Source organism: Myotis yumanensis, unplaced genomic scaffold, assembly GCF_028538775.1.
Source record: "Myotis yumanensis isolate MYYU_CA2020_CCGP unplaced genomic scaffold, mMyoYum1.0.hap1 SCAF_1, whole genome shotgun sequence".
Classification (NCBI taxonomy): Eukaryota; Metazoa; Chordata; class Mammalia; order Chiroptera; family Vespertilionidae; genus Myotis; species Myotis yumanensis.
This window is the reverse complement of record NW_027223752.1, coordinates 1,006,004-1,022,583: the sequence shown is the minus strand read 5'-3', so window position 1 is coordinate 1,022,583 and position 16,580 is coordinate 1,006,004. Positions and strand designations below refer to the sequence as shown.

At 44.8% G+C, this 16,580-nt stretch overlaps 1 protein-coding gene and 2 non-coding genes across 6 annotated transcripts in view; 1 reads left to right on the top strand and 2 right to left on the bottom strand.

The window, feature by feature from the left end:
* The window catches only part of PPP1R13B (protein phosphatase 1 regulatory subunit 13B), a 77,262-nt gene that overhangs the window by 25,138 nt on the left and 35,544 nt on the right, over nt 1-16,580 (top strand). For 3 of the 4 annotated variants that reach the window (XM_070411789.1, XM_070411781.1, XM_070411798.1), the window contains exons 2-3: nt 9,353-9,500; nt 16,409-16,528. In XM_070411789.1, coding sequence (XP_070267890.1) covers nt 9,353-9,500; nt 16,409-16,528 — 268 coding nt within the window. Of the gene's footprint in view, nt 1-9,352; nt 9,588-16,408; nt 16,529-16,580 lie in introns of those variants that run through there. The other variant, XM_070411808.1, reaches the window with a different exon arrangement.
* Nucleotides 10,526-10,631, bottom strand: LOC139000142 (U6 spliceosomal RNA). The gene has a single exon (XR_011469539.1). It is a non-coding gene; the product is annotated as a U6 spliceosomal RNA (small nuclear RNA).
* LOC139001455 (small Cajal body-specific RNA 11) lies at nt 15,203-15,330 on the bottom strand. The gene has a single exon (XR_011470022.1). It is a non-coding gene; the product is annotated as a small Cajal body-specific RNA 11 (non-coding RNA).

Genomic DNA, 16,580 nt, shown 5'->3' with positions numbered 1-16,580 from the left:
GTGTGCTCCCACAGTGGGAGCGCCGCTCAGCTGACCGGGATGAGCTGTGCTCCCAGAGCAGGTGATCCCTGCAGGCCATGCCACCCACCAGTGCACGAATCTGTGCACCAGGCCTCTAGTCTATCTATATATATAAAAGGCTAATATGCAAAGTGTCCCCTCAGGAGTTTGACCGGGAGACGAAGAGTTCGATCGCTTGTTATGGTGTGTGCTGACCACCAGGAATGACGTGCGCTGACCACCACAGATAATTAGCAAAATTAAGCCCCTGAAAGAACACCTTAATGCAACGATTTTCCACCTTTTTCATCTCATGGCACACACAAACTAATTACTAAAATCCTTCGGCACACCAACAAATATATTTTTGGATTCTGACCCAAAAAAGGGTATAATTTTAACTGTCTCTGTCCTCACAGACGAGACATGGTTAAATATGCACTCCTACAGTGCTCATATTTGTAAAGACCACTGTTCTCCAAGGGTCAGTTCTGCTTCTTTGCCAAAATAACACAAATTCCAGTTATGGAAACGGAGCTTAACGTGATCTAACCTGCACCTCTATTTTCTTCAGAGGTCATTCTTTTCCCCAAATATTTAGAGGGGGTGGGATGGTGGGGGACTCAACCGATACCCTGCAGCGCCACCTTGTGGAAAGAGGGAAGGCTGTAACAGGCATGGCCATGACACCTGCGTGTGAGTGAATCCTGCCAAACATCACAACGGTGTATGCTGGCGCCTGATGTTTACGTAACATTTTTTCGGATGATGCAAAAATAGGGTTATTTGTACACACTGCAGTGGAGAGCAGTCTTCTGTCAAGTGGAGATCAAGATGCTAAGCAGCTGATCTTGGCACCTACTCCGATGGGAAGACTTGCTTTGTAGGTCTGCTTACCTGACGCGTCCGCAGGCTTCTTCAAGGCGTCGCCCCCTCCGGGGCCTGGTTTCTAATCGCTCACGATAGCCTCGCTGGATTTGCGGTGGCCTGTGCTTTCCTCCTGTTCCTCCAGGAACTTCCCCAGGAAGCATACGAAACCATATTCTTTGTTGGCGGGAGCTTGGTTAACTGGTCTCCCAATTCCAGAGCCGACTCCAGGCTTGTCTGCCGGCTCCCCGTTATCTCAGCCTCTTAAACACCAGGAGGCGGATTCCAACTCCCACACTTTCTTAGCTATTTTAGGAATTGCTTTCCATTCTCCCTCTTCACCTCGGCTCGGTCTTCAAAGAATTCGGCAAGAAGAGGTTGTACTGAGTCTCCAGTGGAATTGTAGGCCACGGATACATGAGCCTCACTGATGGGAGGCTTACAGGATGCCACGTGGTTAATAGCAACACTGCGCTCCGCGGCGGGGGTTGGTGGTCTTCCAGCTCAGCTTTAGAGAAAACCAGGCGTAGACAGTGCTGTGCTCACGCTAACATTTTTAAGGTGTTTTTTCTTCTCTGATGTGGACAAGAGGGTAAAATATTGGACATCTTTTTCTATTGAGACCTTGACGATGAGAAGACAGCCACCTACCCTGCATGTCTCCACCTGTTGTAAAAAGAGCCTTTATAGCTGGGGAGTTGATTGTGTGCCTGCTGTATGCCAGGCACCACTCCAGGCTCTACTGACTCAGCAGTGAACTTACTAAGGCTCAAGCTCTCAGAGAGCATGTTCGGGGGGAGGAGGCGGAGGATAAACACACAGGTACACACCACAGGTGAGGTGGCGGTAAGTGCTAAGGAGGGAAAACTAGAGTAGAGCGAGAGGACAGAGTGGTGGAATAGTGCTGCTGGGCACATTGGCCAGGGAAGGCTTCCCTGAGGAGGTGACGTTTGAGCCGGGGCTGGAAGTAGATTAGCAGGCACGTTAGTAGCTGAGGGGAGGGTGGTCTAATCAGAGAGCAGCAAGTGCACAGGCCGAGGCAGGAGTGGCTCGCCCTGTTGGGAGAGCACTGACAGTGCCCGCGTGGAGCAGGGGGTGAAGGGAGGTGCGGTGAGAGGTGTGTGTCTGCGGTGCAGGTCATGTGGGACCTTGTGGACCGGACCTGCGACTGGAGTTGACGCTTCGAGAGCTGGGACACCACGGAGGGTTTGGAGTGAAGTGGTATCCGAGGGGCAAGAGTGGGGACGCAGGTGGCTCTTGCCGACGCCCGGTCGGGGTGAGGTGGCGTGGGCCGGGGAGGAGCGGTGGAGAGAGCTGCCAGGTTCTGTGTGCTTTTCCCTGAGGGCCGAGAGTACCGCCGATGGACTGTGGGGTAGGAGGGGCCTCCGGTGTCTGGTTTGTGCTCCTGGCGCTGGGTGGTGTGCTGTTCACTCAGAGAGGCAGGTAGGAGTGGGAAGAGGCATCCGAGGCCATGTCTCAGCTTAGCTTTCCTTACAGCCCGAATGCTGCTGAGTCTGAACTGGTGGACAGTGTTGCAACATGTCGGGCCGGAAGGGAGCTTAGTGCTGATTCTCAGATGGGCAGGTGGCCCACAGGAAAGCTGAAGGGGGCTTTTGATGTCCTGTTCCCACCCCACTGGTCCTTTCTATGGCTTTTATGTGCTATTTCCTCATAAGCTACCAAGTAAGTTTCACAGGTTACTAAAATTGCTTTGGCTTTTATTATCTTATTTCTCCTCGATTGTTTTTTGTCACCCCTGCGTTCCTTTTCCACTAGAGAGTGGCAGTAGGTGGGGATTGCTGAGCTGAGGGGTTGTCCTAAAGGGCGTCCCAACCTCGTATCTGCTGAGCTCTGATGAGAAGGGAAGACACAGAGGTGGACCAGGGAGCAGCTCCCCCGGCAGCCAAGTCAGCGCAGAGCCAAGGAGAGAACCCGAGGTTCTTCTTCTTTAATCTTCACCCAAAGAGATTTTTTCCATTGATTTCTAGAGAGAGTCTAAGGGAGGGAGGAGGGGAAAGAGTGAGAGAGAGAGGAACCAACGTGAGAGACACATCCATTGGTTGCCTCCTGCACGGGCCCCCACCGGGGCTGGAGGACCTGTAACCGAGATATGTGACCTTGCCCGGGAATCGAACCCAAAGCCACTGAGAAAAACTGGCCAGGGCTCCTTTTTATTTGTTTTAATTTTTATTGAATTTATTGGGGTAACATTGGTTAATAAAACTATATAGGTTTCAAGTGTACAATTCTGTAATACATTGTCTGTATGTTGTGTTCATTGAGTTTCTCATTTCAGGCTTTTTTGTGCCATGCCAGTAGAGCTTCTTTTATCTCCTTTTCTGGAAGTTTACTTTTTAAAAACAGCTTTATTGGAGTATAATTATGTACCTAAAATGCAGCCATTTTAAGTCAACAATTCAGTGATCTTTAATAAATTTACAGAGTTGTACAACCACCCCCACAGTCTAATTTTAGAACATTTCTGTCACCCCAAAAGAGAAATGTGGGGCCTGTTTGCAGTCCGTCCCCTAACTTCTGTCTCTATAGACTTGCCTAATACGGACATTTCATATAAATAGAATCATTATAATACGTGGCCTCTTTTGTCTGGTCTCGTTCACCTGGCATCATGCTCTCAAGGTCCACCCATGTGGCCTGTGTTGGTACTTTGTTCTTTTTTATTATGGTTGGACAATATTCCATCGTACGGTTACCACATTTTATTCATTCAGCAGTTGATGGACATTTGGGATGTTCCCACCTTTTGGCTACTGTGAATATGCTGCCAGGAACATTTACATATGAGACTGTGTGTGAACGGGTGGTTTTATTCTCTGGGTAGGTAACTAGGAGTGGAATTGCTGGGTTAAATGGTAAACCTATGTTTAACATTTAAACCCGCTGAACGGTTTTTCAAAATGGCTATAGCATTTTATATTTCCACCACCAATGTACACGAATTTGTTTCTCCACATCCTCATCAACACAGTCATTGTCTGTCTTTTCTGTTAATATGATAGTCCCTTTCTTTTCTTTGTGCTGGGTGGTTTCCCCGAGCTTTATTGATACACATGACATGTAACATTGTGTCATTGCATAGTTAACATACAGCATTGTGAAACGTTGTATAGAGCGTGAGGATTTGTTGCATGTCTCTATTGCAGATAGTTCCTGTTTTTTAATGGTTTCTACATCCTTTTTTTGAATTGATCCCAGAGAGGAAGGGAGAAGAAGAGAGATAGAAACATCAGTCATGAGAGAGAATCATGGATCAGCTGCTTCCTGCAAGCCCCCTCCTGGGGATCGAGCCCACAACCTGAGCATGTGCCTGACCCGGAATCGAACCATGACCTCCTGGTTCATAGGTCAATGCTCAACCACTGAGCCACGCCGGCCAGTGCCAAGTTTGTAACCATTTTAAAGGTTCTTTGTAGGTTATTTAAATGAGTTATTGATTCCAATTGATTTTCTTTCATAGTCAAACATTCTTAAAAGGATAAGGTGACTCAAGTTACTTGATGCAGTTCTGCAGTTGCCTGCCTCCCTCCCTCATTTTCTGAGCACCGCATGTGTGTGCAGCTCTTACTCAAGCGCTGAGTTAGAGAGAGAACACGTGTCCTGCCCTCAGTGCCATTACAGTCCTTCTGGGTGTACCAGTCCTTTAAAATATATATATATTGGTTTTAGAGAAGAAGGGAGAGGGGAGAGAGAGATAGAAACATCAGTGATGACAGAGAGTCATTGATTGGCTGCCTCCTAGGGATGGAGCCTGCAACCTGGGCATGTGCCCTTGACCAGAATCAAACCCGGACCCTTTAGTCCACAGACCAACGCTCTATCCACTGAGCCAAACCAGCTAGGACAGGCCTTTTTTTTTTTTTAATAAAAATACGTGCATATTGCGACATGTTTTGTTGATTTCAAGACGAGGTCACAACTCACTCCTGTGAGTCACAGACACTGTTCCAGTAGAGTACATAATCATGAGAACCACTGATAATTTAGTGTAAGCATGTTGTGCTAAAAATAGCCACTGTCTGTTACAGGAGAGCAGAAGGAGCCTCTGTCTCAGACTAGGTCAGGATGGGTGGACGGGGTCAGGATGCGTAGACGGGATCAGGATGGATGGACTGGGTCAGGATGCATGGACTGGGTCAGGATGGGCGGGCGGGGTCAGGATGGGTGGACTGGGTCAGGATGCGTGGACTGAGTCAGGATGGGCGGGCGGGGTCAGGATGCGTGGACTGGGTCAGGATAGGTGGACGGGGTCAGGATGGGTGGGCGGGGTCTGGATGGGTGGACGGGGTCAGGAAGCACTTCTGAAAGGTGGGCATTAGGGGTGATGGAGAAGGAGGAGCAGGGGCAGGAGCAGGACAGAGGGAACAGTTGAGCAAAGGCGTCTTGTCATCAAATACTTGTTACAGCACATTGTGTAAATCTGTGTGTTTCTAACTGCATGTAACCAAATCTTTTATTTTCAACACATTAATCTTTTAGGAAAGTTAAACATTTTAACTTATTTTTTCCTGTAATTATTTTCCTTGCTCACTTAATCCTTAACCCTAGTGGGTTCCATCTCTATTTTACATGTACTATTAAGAAAGGAAAAAACACTACTCATTAAATTGTGACATGTCAATTGTAAGATATATTGTGATTTCTAAGATATTACTATATAAACAAAACACAGTGCTCCTAGAATCAATACTCTGATATTTGTGTTGGAGATTCTTCAGGTATTTTTAGCTAAGGCAATCTTGCTAGAATAACAGTAGCAGTCACATGCCTTTTCAGCTTTAATTTTAGATGCTGCTTTAGGGAAATATGTGCCGTCCAGGTCAATGCCAACTTAATTATCTTGAAAGCTTTTTAATCTGTCATGATTATAATGAAATTAGCTTTGGTTGAATAATAAAGATGGGGGAAATGAATTTTGCTAAGATTAGGAAATATAGGGTTTTCTAAAGACTATAAAGTAGAATTAAAAAGTAATGTTTTAGTGATCTTTGCATAAGTTTCCTGGGTGTTCTTAACTTTTAAAGATCCGTGTTCAGCCTCCCAACTCCGCCATTCCACCTCTTCTCCCCTCCCCTGTCATGTTGAACTTATTCATGAGCTGAAAAGTGCCCCAGAATAGGTCCTGCCGTCATTCATTCTGACAGCAAGTTCATAAAGAACTCTGTCTTTCTGAGTGTTAAAGGGGCTGCTGTGTGCTCTGGTGGGGAGTGAGCATGTGAGGCCCGGATCTGGCCGGAGCCCCATCTTCCAGAAGCAAATGATTGTGTAACGCTCACTGGCTTATATGCGGAGAACAGCCCACGGGGTGCTGTGGCAGGCCCACGGGCAGGCTGAGGAGAGCGGTGCTCTGCTGGTTAGTAGGGAGCGGTAGGAATAGCACTCAGGGGAAGTGTTGGGAATATCTTACTAACTTGAAATATTTTTAAAATATAATTTTATTGATTTCAGAGAGGAAGGGAGAGGGAAAGAGATAGAAACATCAATGATGAGAGAGAATCATTGATTGGCTGCCTCCTGCATGCCACCTTCTGGGGATCGAGCCCGCAACCTGGGCATGTGCCCTTGATAGGAATTGAACCCCAGACCCTTCAGTCCACAGGCTGATGCTCTATCCACTGAGCCAAACTGGCTAGGGCCTAACTGGAAATTTTGATATATAAAGCATGGTTTGGGAAAAGACTATTAGGTCTTGGACAGCTGGCTATGAAATCACAAAGGAAAATCTTTGCCATTAGAAGTGAAAAGTAAATGTGTGTAAAGAGGATAAACACATGCTCCAGCTCAGCTGTTCTGGTGAAACTTAGAGCATTAGGCCCTTTCAGTCTGGACCTGTCTGCACTGGATCCAGGAATTACCTATTTTATCCCCAATTCTATAGATTCCAGCTCATTTATTTCAATATTCAAGAGCCCTCAGTTGTTTTTTGTTGTTGTTAACCCTCACCTGAGGATCTTTTTTCCATTGATTTCTAGAGGGAGTGGAAGGGAGAGAGGGGGGAGAGAGAGAGAGAGAGAGACAGACATTGATGTGAGACAGAGACATCAAGTGGTTGCCCCCCTCACATGCACTGACCAGGGCCAGAGTTGAACCTGCAACCCAGGCACATGCCCTTGACCGGGAATCAAACCTGTGATTCTTTGGTGCATGGGCTGATGCTCTAACCACTGGACACACTGGCTAGGGCCCCTATATTTTTGTGTGTGTGTGTGTGTTTGTTTTATGGGTTAATGAGCAGAAATAACTTAAAGTTCTTATAAGATAGAAATGTGTTCATAATATCCAAGAAGAACAGAAGGAAAAGTGCTTTTTTATTGCACAGATTGGATGTACCTTAGATTCCTGCAGTATTTCCTCAGTCCCATGGCATGGTGGAGGTGTTACATTTGTGGGTCTTTCATGGAGCGGACCAGACGTTAATGAGACGTTAATGTGCCCCCTACACGTATACTGATGAGGCTGTGGTAATGAAAGATTCCCGGGTGGATTGGGCGGAGGGGTGTTAGTGCTGTGATGTAACAAAGATGCCTGTGAAGAGTTCCGGGATCACAAAGGAGGGACCGCGAGTCCTCCCTGGTGAGAGTAGGTGGCGAAAGGAGGTTTTGCAAAGGTGGTAGCGTATAAGCTGAATTTTGAAGGTTGACTAGGAGTTTATAAGCAGATAGGATGAGTGCATGGGCAGAGGGCCAGCAGCCTGAGAGAAGTTGAGGGAGCAAGGTCAAGGTTCGCTGTGGGAAGGCACTGGGACTGAGAGGGCGGAGGAGAGGAAGGGACTCTGCAGATAATCCTGTAGGCTAGGCCTTCCCAGATGGTCCCGGTCCCCGTGAAATCCAAGCCCCCTAGAGTCTCGGAGGGAAGAGCCTTTGAACAGATCAGCCTTAGAGTCTAAGTCCCCGGAAGAGACACCTGGTTCATGCTGATGTTCCAGAAACCAGCCTTGGCAGGGGTGCTGTCAGGCAGTGCGGCTCCTGAGTGCTCTGCAAGGGAGCGGCTTTCCTGGGCGAGAGCAGGGGCTGGAGGGGCAGGTGGGAGTGGGCAGATTGGTGGTGAGGAGACCAGCTCACAACTATATCAATTTTGGTTACATAAAATTTGACCATTGATATAAAGATGTTTAATCGCAAGACTTAGAAATTTAGGGCTCTTCTAAGAAAAAAGATTTTTAAGATGAGAATTTGGGGACAAATGCAGGTTTTATTGTTGATTTTGAACAAAGATTAAGCAAATGTTTATAATGCTGTCCGATAAAATAAAATCTTTGGTTTAAATTATACTTTAAGAGTAATGTTCTTTTTTTAAAAAAAATTCTCTTCCGACATGACCTCTTCAGATCTTAGATCAAAGTGGTAGGATTTTTTTTTAATGCTCAGCCGAGGATATTTTCCCATTGATTTGTAGAGAGAGTAGAAGAGAGAGGGAAAGACAGAGAAACATCCATGGGAGAGAAACACATCGATTGGTTGCCTCCTGCACGCGGCCCGGGCTTTGGAGGAGCCAGCAACCAAGGACATGCCCTTGACCAGAATCGAACCCGGGAACCTTCAGTCCGCAGGCTGACACTATCCACTGAGCCAAACCGGCTAGGGCAAAGTGGCAGGATTTTTTTAAAGATAAAAAATGCTAGAAAATTTTAATTTTTTCAAATACATTGTAATGTATTTTTATATTTAAGGGCACTTGCACTTCTTTTACTGTGATACATTAGTAACCAATTTTTAAAAATAAATTGGATTTTTGGTCTTTTTGTTATAATTTAGGAGCCCTTTATATATTGAAGAGATTAGCTTTCTGTTTGTAATATGAGCTGCAAATATTTTTCCCCAGTTTGTCTTTTTTGCTTTGTGAAAGATTCTTATATTTAATTACTTGAATATATCATTTTCGAAATGGTGTCTGTTTTTTGAGTCATGGTTGGAAAGGGCTTCTGTACTCCAAGGCTATAAAAAGGAATTTGCCCCATTTATTCTAGAACTTTCATATCTTTACGATTTACATTTAAATGTTTGATCGGTGAGGAACTGTTGCTGGTTTGTGATGTGCAGGGCGAGTCCATTTGTTCCAGACAGGTGTTTAGTAGCATGTAAACCATTCATGGTGTAGTCTTTTCCCTCCTGGACTGAGACGCCGCCTTCGTCATCTGCCACCCCTGTGTCTGGACTCGCCGTCTATCTGTGTGCTAGTGCCGTGTTGTTTTGACACTTTATGATGTCTGGTAGTGCTAGTTCCCTTCTAATACTCTTCTCTTTCGGGACTTTTCTGGCTGTTTGTACATTTTAATTTTTCTACATGAACTTTAGAATCAGTTACTGCATTTCCAAAAACTGATCCTGTAGGCATTTCAGCGGCGGGGGGGTGGGGGGGGTGAGTGGAGTGGCTGTGGGGAGGTGGGGAGTTGCTTTCCATTTACAGATTAATCTCTTTACGATAATGACTCTAAGTTGTGGCTTTGACTTCATCTTTTCTCTTACAGATGATACTAACCGTGTTCTTGAGCAACAATGAACAGATTTTGACCGAAGTTCCTGTGACACCAGAAACGACGTGTCGAGATGTCGTGGAGTTTTGCAAGGAGCCTGGGGAAGGCAGTTGCCACTTGGCTGAAGTGTGGAGGGGAAATGGTATGTGTGCGGCTCTCAGAGGCTGAGGACCTCAGACTCGGTGGTCATCAAGCGCACAGCATCGCTTCTGGTTTCCAGCTTTCTGTGGTAATAAGGAATTGGGTGATTAGAATAAAGGCAGTATGGTATTACAGGGGGATGGGTCTTACAAATGCTGTTCATACGAAGGTGTTCTGTGACTTGACCCTTGCTGCAGACACCCGAAGCAAGCAGGGCCGTGGTCCAGCTCTGTGAAGTCTTTCCTGATACCACTGCTGCCCTACAGTGTTTGGTGTGTCACCTGTCAAGCGTCTCATCTACTTTTACCGAATATAACCTCGTGAAGGCAGAACATTACTGTGTTTCCTGTGTATAATCGTAGGTCCTCCATAAATATGTGTTTATTAAAGTGAGACGAGTAAATAAATACTGGTACCACGTTGAAGGACCTTGTCCGCTAGTTGGGCAGTGTAGGTAATATGATTGCTGAATACAGGAAACTCTGCCCAACAATTTGAACTCTTAAAGGAAGGGTTGGATTTAGATAGACTGGGATATTCTAAGCGGGGCGCAGTGTGAAGGATGGGAGAGAGAAAATGTGTGTGCGCCTGAGACTGTTGGGAGAAGGTGGGCAGCAGGGTGGAGACTAGACCAGCTCCCACAGCCTGGGCAGAGGGAAGCCTTCCTTCCTCTGCGGCAGGAGGTGGCCGCTGGGCGGTCTGTGTTGGGAAGTAGAGAGTGGTCAGCTGGGACATTTGAGTTCAGGATGATAATGAGATGAGCGTCCAGATGGAAGTGTTTAAAGGGCACCTAGAGACAATCAGTGAAACTGTCCTTTATTTTTTTTGCCCCACATTTTTAAAATACAGGTATAATTGACATTATTAGTTTCAGATGTACAACATGATACAATATTTGCATATATTGCAAAATGGTCACCACCATACGTCGACTTAACATCCATCACCATACACAGTTATGGAATATTTGGGGGGAGATGAGAACTTTTAAGATCTATTCTCTTAGCAGCTTTCAAATATGCAATAAAAAATATGGAACGCTTCATGAACCAGCCTGTTATCTTTGCACAAGGACCATGCTAATCTTCTCTGTTTTGTTCCACTTTAGTATACGTGCTGCTGAAGTTAGCACTCTTTTTATTTTTGTTATAGTTGACATACAATATTATACTAGTTTTAAGTGTATAACACAGTGATAAGACACTGTATAACGTGATCAGCACAAGTCTAGCACCACCTGGCACCACACATAGTCATTACAACGCTGTGGACTGCGTTCCCGGTGCTGTACTTTGCATCCCTGTGACTAATTCTGAAACGGCAATTTGTTCTTCTTACTCCCCTTCACCTTTACCACCCAGCCCCTCGGCCCCCACCCCCAATCTGGCAACCATCAGTTTATCCTCTGTATCTGTGAGCTTGTTTCTGTTCTGTTTTTTCATTTATTTTGTTTTTTAGGTTCTACATATAAGTGAACTCATGTGGTACTTGTCTTTCTCTGTCTGACTGATTTCATTTAGCATAATATTCTCTAGGTCCATCCATATTGTCGCATATGGTTGGATTTCTTTCTTTTGTGTACACATACCACGTCATCTTTATCTGCCAGTGACCATAAGGGCGCATGTGTCCTTTCAAAGCAGTGTTTTCGATTTCTTCAGGTAAATACCCAGAAGTAGAATTGCTGGGCATATGGTAGTTCTATTTTTAGTTTTTTGAGGAACCTCCATACTGTTTTCCATAGTGACTGTAACAGTGTATTCCTACCAACAGTGCATGAGGGTTCCCTTTTCTCCACATTGTCATTGCCCTGTTGTTTGTTGTCTTTGTGATGGTAGCCATTCTGACGGGTGAGGTAATAGCTCATCACAGTTTTGATTTGCATTTCCCTGATGATTAATGAGTGACATTGAGCATCTCTTAATGTGTCTGGCCATCTGTGTGTCCTGTTTGGAGACCTGTCTATCCAGGTCTTGTGCCCATTTTTTAATCATACTCTTTGCTCTTTTGAGTTGTGTGACTTCTTTATCTCTTTTGGATATTTAGCCCCTTATCAGATGTATCCTTTGTAAATGTCTTCTCCCATTTAGTAGGTTGCCTTTTTGTTTTGTTGATGGTTTTCTTCATGGGGCAAAAGCTTTTTTCGTTTGCTGTAGTCCTCTTTGTTTATTTTTGTTTTTGTTGTCTTTGCCCTAGGAGACGTATCCAAAAAGATATTGCTAAGAGTGATGTCAAAGAGTTTACTGCCTATGGCTTCTAGGAGTTTTATGATTTCAGCTCTTACATTTGAGTCTTTAATCCGTTTTGAGTTTGTTTGTATATGGTGTAAGAAAGCGGTGTAGTTTCATTTATTTTTTTGCATTTATCTGTCTGATTTTCCCAGCACCATTTAATGATGAGACTGTCTTTACTTTACTTTACTCTAGTGCTTCCTTTATCATAGATTAATTAACCATATAAGCATGGGTCTATTTCTGAACTCCGATTCTGTTCCGTTGATCTGTTTGTCTGTTTTTGTGCCAGTATCATGCTGTTTGGATTATTAAAACCTTGTAGTGTGGTGTGATAACAGGTAGCTTGATACCCCCAGCTTTGTTCTTTCTCAGTATTCTTTGGCTATTTGGGGTCTTTTGTGGTTCCATATAAATGTTAGGATTGTTTGTTCTAGTTCTGTGAAAAATGCCATTGGTATCTTGGCAGGGATTGCATTGACTCTGTAGATTGCCATGGCTCATATGGACATTTTAATGATTTTTTCCAGTCCATGAGCATGATATATCCTTGCATTTATTTGTGTCTTCTTGGTTTCTTTCGTTAATATACTGTAGTTTCCAGAGTATAGCTACTTTACCTCCCTGGTTAGATTTATTCCTAGGTATTTTATTGTTTTGGTGCAATTGTAAATGGGATTTTTTAAAAAATTCTTTCTAATTGTTCATTATTAATGTATAAAAAATGCAACCAATTTCTGAATATTAATTTTGTATCCTGCAACTTTACTACATTCGTTTATTATTTCTAATAGTTTTTTTTGTGGAATCTTTAGGGTATTCTCTATATATATTGTATCATGTCATCTGCAAGTAATGATAGTTTTACTTCTTCCTTTCCACTTTGGATGCCTTTTATTTCTTATCTGATTGCCGTGGCTAGGACTTACAGTAATACTATATTGAATAAAAGTGGTGAGATTGGGCATCCTTGTCTTGTTCCTGATCTTAGAGAAAACGCTTTCAGATTTTCAGCATTGAGTATGTTACCTCTGGTCATGTCATGTATGCCCTTTAGTATGTTGAGGTATGTTCCCTTTACTCCCATTTTGTTTAGAGTTTTTATTATAAATGGATGTTAAATTTTGTCAAATGCTTTTTTTTTTGCACATTTATTGATGTGATCATATGATTTTTAGCCTTCATTTTGTTTTTGTGGGAACCAACCTTGCATCCCTGGAATAAATCCCACTTGATCATAATGTGTCACCTTTTTAGTGTATTGTTGAATTTGGATTGCTAATATTTTTGTTGAGGATTTTTGCATCTGACTTCATCAGGGATATTGGCCTGGTCCCCAAGTCCATTTGAAATCATAACCTGTGACTTTATCTCATCACGATGAGGACGGTGACCTCGGAGCGCAGAGGGTCATGGCGTGCTGTATTTGCCATGGCTGTTCCACATGCTCTTCCCGTTGTCTAGAAGAATCCCTGGCACTCGCCCTGCTTTGCTTGGCTAAGTTCTGCTTTTTGCCTCTCGTCCCTTCCTTGAATCCTGGAGGGTGTTAAATGTCCCTCCCCCGGGCTCCAGTGCTGCCATAGGATTTATTAGAACATGACAAAGTAGCCTTCATGGCGCTCATCAGACTAAATCCCAGGAAGTGGGAAGTTGTCTCTTCACCATGGCATCCCCAGCGCCCGCCTGGTGCTCATAACAGGCCCTTAGCAAACACTGAGGCCACTGAGTGAAGTGGAGCAGCAGCGCGGGGTCTTGAGGAGATGCGTCCGAGTAGATGAGATGCAAAGGAAGGGGGAGCTCTATAGCCAACAGCCTTTCTCAATCTCTTACCCTAGAGCAGCGGTTCTCAACCTGTGGGTCGCGACCCCTTTGGGGGTTGAACAACCCTTTCACAGGGGTCGCCTAAGATCATCGGAAAACACATATATAATTACATAATGTTTTTGTGATTAATCACTATGCTTTAATTATGTTCAATTTGTAACAATGAAAATACATCCTGCATATCAGATATTTACATGACGATTCATAACAGTAGCACAATTACAGTTATGAAGTAGCAACGAAAATAATTTTATGGTCGGGGGTCACCACAACATGAGGAACTGTATTAAAGGGTCGCGGCATTAGGAAGGTTGAGAACCACTGCCCTAGAGGAACCTTTAAAGTAATATTTGGGCTTCAGAGAACCCCTGAGTAACAATCACTGCATCTGTGACTGACGGCATGCTGGTGCGATCGTTATGTCACAGATGTCATCCAGTGTGGTTGCCAATGCCTTTGGGAAGAAAATAGTTCTCTGTGGGCCTGCGTATCCGTTTGCCAGGGTTGCCATAACACGGTACCACAGCCTGGAGGCTTACCCAACAGAAACTTATTTTCTCGATTCTGGAGGCCAGAGGTCTAAGGCACGGTGTCAGCCAGCTTGGTTTCTCCTGAGGCCTCTCTCCTTGGCTTGTCAATGGCCACCTTCTCCATGTCTCTGTCCTCATCTCCTCTTATAAGGACACCAGTCATATTGGATTAGGGCCACCCTAATGGCTTCACTAACTTATCACCTCTTCACAGGTCTTATCTCCCAGTGAGGTCATGTTCTGAGGCTCGGGGTTAGGACTTCAGCATACGAACTCAGCTCAGCCGTGACAGTCCGTTAACTTGCGGTTTATTTCCCTGCTCTTGTGGTTCCTTCCCCACACAGTGTCCCCTCGCATGCTGACAGCAGGGAAGGTAGACCCTTCGTGCTTCCTTACCCAAGGACCCGAGGCTCACCTGGGAGGTGCATGCGCTGGTCACAGGACGGTGTCGGGCAGTGTGTTTCCACTTTGAAACAACCACTGAACCTTCTTATGTAAATAAAGGGAGTGACGCTTAGTGGACTTTTCTTGAAGTTAATCTTTTCTATAAATTTTGTTAATTCGTAAGAGAAAACAATAGATTTTTATAGGCCTATGTACATGAGTGTTACTTACAAAACTAAACTACGGAATAATTTTTACTTCTTTATTGTTCAGTTTGTGCTCGTTTTTTGCTGTGATACCCATTCTGAGTTGCACTTGAGCTAAGCTCACAGATTTCGTTTTCAGCAGAGAGGCGACCATTTCTGTCCTTGCCCTTAAGTCTGCCGAGTGAGGCGAAGCTGCTGCACACGCAGGAGGCAAAAGGCCACAGCGCAGTGTGGTCATGTCTCTAGGAGTGACAGGACTTTCTTCTCTCTCTTTTTTATTTTATTTATTTATTTTTTAAAATATATTCTATTGATTTTTTACAGAGAGGAAGGGAGAGAGATAGAGAGCCAGAAACATCGATGAGAGAGAAACATCGATCAGCTGCCTCCCGCACATCTCCCACTGGGGATGTGCCCGCAACCCAGTTACATGCCCTTGACCGGAATCGAACCTGGGACCCCTCAGTCCACAGGCCGACGCTCTATCCACTGAGCCAAACCGGTCTTGGCTTCTCTCTCTTTTTTAAACTTGTCCTCTTGTGCCTTTAAGAGCCAGCCCTATACTTAGGACGCCCTCCTAAACCACAAGGGAGGACCGCTGTGTGTCCCGCCAGACGCCCCTGTTCCAGCTGAGCAGGAGCAGAGGGGCAGGGTGTCCTTCCTATGGAACCTAGAACTTATTGAGGGTACCTGCATCACCCCTTGCTTGTATGATAGGGTGCGCTCCCCAAGTCCTTTCTGTTGCCTGAAAGTCAAGTCCTCAGACTGAGCAGAAGGGAGGAAAAATACTGTTCCATTTTGTTCTGACTCTCCCCAGACCATTTCTACAAGCCTTGGGACTTGCTAGTATCCTTCCTCAAACTGTCAAGCAAAGCAATAGTGGGAATATTTCAAGGTTTCATTTTTCCCCCTTTAAATTGAGATAAAATTCACATAATATAAAATCACCATTTTAAAGTGTACAGTTGAGTGGTTTTTAGGACGTTCACAGTGTTGTGCAACCATCACCAAACTCTGCACCTCCCCACCCCTTCCTCCTCCAGAGCCAGGCAGCCACGGTGTCACCCCCTGCTCTGTGGCCTTGACACTCCAGGCCCTCGTATAAGTAGGATCATAGTGTGTGGCCTCTTCTGTGTGGCTGCTTACACTTAGAATAATGTTCTCAAGGCCCAGCCATGTTGGAAGCCTGTGTTAGCACTTAGTCCTGGTGTGGGCGGGTGGTCACGTTGTCTGATGGACCACATCTCATTCACCATCAGCTGATGGGCGTTCGGGTTGTTTGCGCTTCGGGCTCCTGGGAATAATGCTGCGGGAGCGGCGTGTGCAGTGCCGTGTGGGCTCACTGCACTGCGAGGCGGGTGCTGCCCCTCCTCCGTACGTCCGATCACCACGTGCAGCAATTTAATGAATAACAGGTCCCGCCAGTTTTTGATACGTTCCTTTGAAGAGGGGGAGGCGTACTGCTTCATGACAAAGACTGTGAAGGGCATTTCCCCCAGTGTTCCCTATTTAATGTTGGAAAATTGCTTTTATGTTTACTTCTTGTGCTTATTAGTTACCTACATTATTGTCCATTCATATTCCTGCTTTATTTCATTAAAGTTAAAGTTTAGTGCTTATAATAGTCTTGAGTTCTAATTCATGTGTGTATTTATTTAAATTTATCTTTATTTTTTGCTTTGGGTAGGAATTACGTTGTTTGTTTCTGAGATAAATGAGATGTGTTTTTTCCAGAGCGCCCCATACCCTTTGATCACATGATGTATGAGCATCTTCAGAAGTGGGGGCCTCGGAGGGAAGAAGTGAAATTTTTTCTTCGACATGAAGATTCCCCGACCGAGAGCAGTGAGCAAGGTAAATGAGTGCTTTCCCTCCCTTTGTTAAATTTTGCCATGAAATTTAATTT